This window comes from Lepidothrix coronata, unplaced genomic scaffold, assembly GCF_001604755.1.
Source record: "Lepidothrix coronata isolate B3197 unplaced genomic scaffold, Lepidothrix_coronata-1.0 Scaffold24, whole genome shotgun sequence".
Taxonomy (NCBI): Eukaryota; Metazoa; Chordata; class Aves; order Passeriformes; family Pipridae; genus Lepidothrix; species Lepidothrix coronata.
Window position 1 is genome coordinate 1,712,833 of NW_016690204.1, and position 5,539 is coordinate 1,718,371.

General features: G+C 58.0%; 1 protein-coding gene across 1 annotated transcript in view; it reads right to left on the reverse strand.

Annotated features, from left to right (window-relative positions):
* The window catches only part of WDR90 (WD repeat domain 90), a 46,976-nt gene extending 41,571 nt beyond the window's left edge, over nucleotides 1-5,405 (reverse strand). Inside the window, exons 1-8 of the mRNA XM_017808673.1 lie at nucleotides 5,379-5,405; nucleotides 4,246-4,409; nucleotides 3,985-4,161; nucleotides 3,567-3,696; nucleotides 2,784-2,954; nucleotides 1,469-1,592; nucleotides 1,057-1,124; nucleotides 853-962 (exon numbers count right to left, since the gene is read on the reverse strand). Coding sequence (XP_017664162.1) covers nucleotides 853-962; nucleotides 1,057-1,124; nucleotides 1,469-1,592; nucleotides 2,784-2,954; nucleotides 3,567-3,696; nucleotides 3,985-4,161; nucleotides 4,246-4,409; nucleotides 5,379-5,388 — 954 coding nt within the window. The 5' untranslated portion in view covers nucleotides 5,389-5,405. The remainder of the gene's footprint in view (nucleotides 1-852; nucleotides 963-1,056; nucleotides 1,125-1,468; nucleotides 1,593-2,783; nucleotides 2,955-3,566; nucleotides 3,697-3,984; nucleotides 4,162-4,245; nucleotides 4,410-5,378) is intronic.
* Between the last annotated feature and the right edge of the window lie 134 nt (nucleotides 5,406-5,539).

The window sequence follows — 5,539 nt, forward strand, 5'->3', positions numbered from 1 at the left end:
TATCCTGAGTGGGAAGGGACCCACAAGGAGCATCAAGTCCATCCTGCACAGAATGCCCCAACAACCCCACCCAGTCCCTGACAGCGTTGTCCAAACACTCCTTGAGCTCTGGCAGCCTTGGGGCTGTGCCCACTGCCCTGGGGAGCCTGTTCAGTGCCCAACCACCCTCTGGGGGAAGAACCTTTTCCTGACATCCAACCTAAACCTGCCCTGACACAGCTCCAGCCATTCCCTTGGGTCCTGTCACTGCTCACAGGGAGGAGAGATCAGAGCTGCCCTTCCACTGCCCCTTGCGAGGAAGCTGCAGACCCTGATGAGGTCTGTGCTCCATCTCCTCTTCTCCAGGCTGAACAAACCAAGTGCCCTCAGCTGCTCCTCATACGGCTCCATTCCCCTCTAGACCCTTCACCATCTTCATGGCCATTCTTTGGACACTTTCTAATAAAGAGAAGTTGTGCTCCTCCTTTTCTGCCTCTCCACAGCACGAGGGTGGCTTCCCCCAGTCCCTCTCCAAACTCCCATCACCACACTGGTAAGCCAGTCTGGACACCAGCTCCCACATCAGCACCACCAGGAAGGGGGAAATCAGGAAGAGGACAACTGCCTGCAGTCCCAGCAACCCCAACTCCATGCACTGCTCTGCTCCCCGAGGGCACCCATCACAGTCCTTAGTCTCCAGACCTCACCTCCTGCTAATAATTTGAAGACAGAACTATCTGTGGTCACCAGACCATGCCAGATCAGCTGCCAACGACAACAAGCAGCTTCTACGTCTTAAAGACACAGATGAGGGGGAAGACTCCATGGCAAGCAGAAAGGAAGGAGCTGCAGCCTCCTCCATGGTGCACTCACAGCTTTGGGACTGGTGATGTGGTGGATGAGGGACAGGCGGTCACACACGGCCCTGGTGAGCGTCACCGGCGGGGGCAGCTGGCGGACAGGCTCCTCCGAGGCTCCGTCACCTGGGGGACACGAGGAGCAGGGAGGGCTCTAAAGAGAACCCGGGGCACCCAGCCGGGGTGGCACAGCCCTGGCTGCTGCCCCCAGCATTCCCACCTGCTGCAGGACTGGGACAGCTCCTCTGGATGGAGTTGTACGGCAGCTTCAGCCCCTCGGATGGGAACCTGAGCAGCATCAGAGGAAGGCACTGTGTGATTAGGACTGTAACTGTATTGGCACCTGGGAGCATCACTTGGTAACTCAGGCCTGGCACAAAGACCTCTTCAGACTCCTATAAGATTTCCCCTTTTATCCCATCCTCCTCCAAATACAGGGATACCAAAGGCAGATGGTACTAAAGGACAGAAGTGTTAACAACATCTAAATCTTGGAGCTGAGGGGACCAAAATGCCCACTTGGGCCCCAGGTTCACCTGGATCTGTCACTCCTCAAGTGGCATTACCCATCCTGCCTTCCCCCAGGGAGTGGGAAGATCTGGGAGCTGTGGTGGGACGGGGAGCAGCCATACCTGATGTAGTCGTAGAGGTCATGCCAATTCTCTCCCTTGGGCACAGGGAATGCCATTTCCCTTGGCATGGGAGCGGTCCCACGGCAGGCCAGGTCGGTGTGCCGGGCCTTGGAGAAGGTCACACCTGGCAGCACAGGGACAGACAGACACTGAGTTCTCCAGGCCTGTGAAGCTGGCTGAAATCACATTCCCTGTGGGACATGGGCACAAACCCCTTCCCTCTTTGAGAACACCCGAGAAACAAGGATCCCAAGCCTGAGGAACAAACTAACACACCTTTGCACAGGTGGATTCCTGAAACTCTAAACCTCCAAAGAGCCCAGAGCACAAATACTTGGATACAAGTTATAAACCCTCAGGCCCAAGATTCACTTCGTTTCTGTTCATTGATTCAGCAGTTTAACATGATTTCTGTTAAGACTCATTTCCCATTTTTTTGTCTTCTTTTCTTCATGTATTTGTAAATACAGGAAATTCTTCAAGATATAACAAGTTTCAGGAATCTCAAAGCAGCCTCTGTAACTTCCTTCCCACTGATGCTTTCCATCGGGCCAGGCAGTTCAGGCAGAATTCCAGCACAAAAAAAGAAAGGCAGAAACAAAGGGTTTGACCAAAGTATCTCTGCCACACTGAGCAAGTGGATAAAAAAAGCAGGTTGAAAGATTTCTGACACAAAAAAAAAGCACAGGCTCTTCCAGCAGATAAAAGCACAGGTCTTGGAGAAGTAAGGTGGGGTGACACCTTTCTTTCTTTCTTTCCCCCTGAAAAAAATTCTAATCTTGGAAAGATATTTAACTTTGTTCTTTTTGTTCACTTTACAGCTGGAAAACGAGAGGATACTTTCCTCCAGAGGTTGAGAGACTGTATTCCATTCCAGATTGCCTTCCAGTGCATAAAAGGGCTTCAGGAGAGCTGGAGAGGGACTTCGGACAAGGTCACAGAGTGGCAAGACAAGAGGGAATGGCTTCCCACTGCCAGAGGGATGGGATATTGGGAAGAAATTCTTCCCTGTGAGAGTGGTGAGGCCCTGGCACAGGTTGGCCAGAGAAGCTGTGGCTGTCCCATCCCTGGAAGTGTCCAAGACCAGGTTGGATGGGGCTTGGAGCAACCTGGGCTAGTGGAAGGTGTCCCCGCCCACATGGAAACTTAACATCATAGTAAGTATTTTGCCCTTCCTGCCCATATCAGAGAGCAACAGCAGCCCAGTGCTCTGCCAGGGCTGCAACCTCAGCTTTGAACCCCCAAGGATTTTCCCCCAGGCTGGGCTGGAGTCACAGGAGAAACCTGAGGCCATGGCGAGGTCTTGGCTCCTCACCTGGGTCAAACACCAAGTCGCTGGTGCAGAGGTTCTTCACGAGCAGGTTGGAGCAGAGCTTGACAGCCCTGAGGTGGCTGTACCGGCGGTTCAGGTACAGGGAAAGGATGGAGGGCAAGTCCAGCACCAGGCACGTCCAGCGCACGTCGGCAGGGGCTGCTCCAGAGGCACCTGGGGAGGAGAGGGGCACGTGAGAATAGGGATGGTGTGAAAAGACACTACAGATGTGGATGCTGGACCTTGCAGGATGGGAGACACGAGATTCACACAGTTCAGTAAACTATTTACCGGGCAAGATTCCCACCAGGCCTGTGCCCAGTGGGAGATGGGAAAATATGCCTCGTAGCTTAGGGGTGGGGAAGGACAGGGAGCCCCACCATCCCCGTAGGCTCATGCCTGGCCTGACACTGCACCCCATTGCTTGGGAGAACAAGGATGGCTGACAGCCCTACCAGGAGCTACAGTTCCAAGCTTCTGCATGTGGAAGAGCTCCTGCTCAGACCCACAACTCTTACAGAATCCTAGAATGGTTTGGGTTGGGAGGGAGTTTTGAAGACCATCTTGTTCCAATCCCTTGCCATAGGCAGGGACACCTTCCACTAGACCATGTTGGACCTCCGAGCCCTGTCTAACCTGACCTTGAACACTTCCAGGGATTGGGCAGCTACAGCTTCTCTTCACCCTCCCCAAAGGAATCAAGCCAACTTCTGAACTCGATTTATTTTCTAACAATTTATTTTGGTGGTGACATGCCAGCCCAGCCCCGACCACACAGCTCCTCACCACGCCGGGACACAGAGTCACCCGCTGAGTCCTTGGCTGCTCCACAGACAAAGGGGAACTGCAGCCAGGTGGCTGTGCATTTGAACTCCTTGAAGAGGTTGGAGAAGGAGATGCGAACCACCTGGTTTTCCTGGGAAGAGACACCAACACACAGAGCTTTAGTCACCCTGGTGGCTTTGGCAGGGAAGTGCTGCAGAGGACAAGGCACGTGGCTGTGCCTCCCGTCCCCTCAGTGTCCCCTGTCCCCAGCAGAGATGCTGTGAGGACGGAAATCAACTCCAGCCCGGGGAAACCCACCAGCAGCAACAAAGATTAGCCAAGGTCTTCATCCCCCAAGACCACCACTGCCACCCTCAGTCCTTCAATCAGTCACAGTGCTAATGAGGGTGGTTTAATGAGTCCACCCAGTGTCCCGTACCTCGGTGGTGACATCCAAGTGAACGAGGAAGTGCTTGTGGGGCAGGGGCCTGAAGAGCAGGTAGAGGTAGCGCCCCGTGAGCCCCAGTGACTGTGTCCCAGCCCGGGGCAGCTGCAGGTAACTGCTGGCAGGGTTGGAGCCCCGGATCCGGTAGATTGTTCCCTTCAGCCTCGTGTCCTTGTGAAACCAAGGAAAGCAGTGATGAAGGGTCAGCGCTGCCCACCCTTGGCTGGTGCCCCCACCCCGTGGTGCCCCTGTTACCGTGAGGGCAGCCACGTCCCCCTCCTTGGCAGAACGCTTCCACTCCTCCACACGGAAGTGCTTGAAGATGTTCAGGTAGGGACGCTGCCAGGCTGCTGGTACCGGCACCGGGATCGGTGGGGGGACAGAATCCACATCTGGACACCCCCTGTTACCCCGTGTACCTGGAACCCGATGTCCCAAGGTTCCCTGCCCTGGTGGCACCCCATTATCAGGGTGTCCTGAGCCACCTCAGTCCCTGGTACCTCCATGCCCCTCCGTGCCCTGAGTCAGTGCCAATGACACTTCCATCACCTTTGCATCTGTGACCCCCACGCCCCAGTGCCATCTCTGTGCCCCAAGCATGGTGATGGACCCATTAACCCCATGCTCCAAGCACTCCCACGCCGGTGACACCCCCGGTATCTCCGTGCCCCAAGCCTCCCCATGCTGAGCCCCCCAGCCCCAGTGGCACCCGCACTATCTCCGTGTCCAGAGCCCCCCATGCCCTGAGTCCCTCAGGCCCAGTGACACTCCAGTATCTCCGTGTCCAGAGCCCCCCAGACCCCACGTTGCCCCTGCACCCGGTGACACCCCCATTACCCCCGTACTCTGAGTCCTCCGTGCCCAGTGACAGTGCTCTGACTCCCCCAGCCCCAGTAATGACCCCATTACCTCAATGCTCCGAGAGCCCCCCCAGCCCCAGAGTCCCCCCCCAGCACCAGTGACGCCCCGGGTACCCCCGTGCTCCAGACCCTCACTGTCCCCAGAGCCTTCCTCCCCCTCCGGTGACACCCCTGTTACTTCCGTGCTCCAAATCCCCCGGAGACCCCCCACCCCTCTGGTGCATCCTGCGCACCCCCATCCCCAGTGACGCCTCCGGTCCCCTCATGTTCCCCCATGGCCGATGACGCCGCCGGTGCCCCCGTGCCCCCCTGTCCCCCGTGACGCCTTCTTACCCCCATCTCCCCCCCATCCCCGGTGACACCCCGTTCCCCCCCTGGCCCCCCCTCCCCCCCCCCCAAACCCGCCGCCATGGCGCGCGCCGCCGGCTCAACCGTCCCGCGCGGCCGCAGCCAATCGGCGGCGCGTCACGGCCCGTCACGTGACCCGGGACCCGCCCCCCAGCCCCGCCCCCTCCCCCCCCCCCAAACCCGCCGCCATGGCGCGCGCCGCCGGCTCAACCGTCCCGCGCGGCCGCAGCCAATCGGCGGCGCGTCACGGCCCGTCACGTGACCCGGGACCCGCCCCCCAGCCCCGCCCCCTCCCGCCCCTCCCCGGGGTCGCGACACGATCGCGACAGAGGCGGGACGGG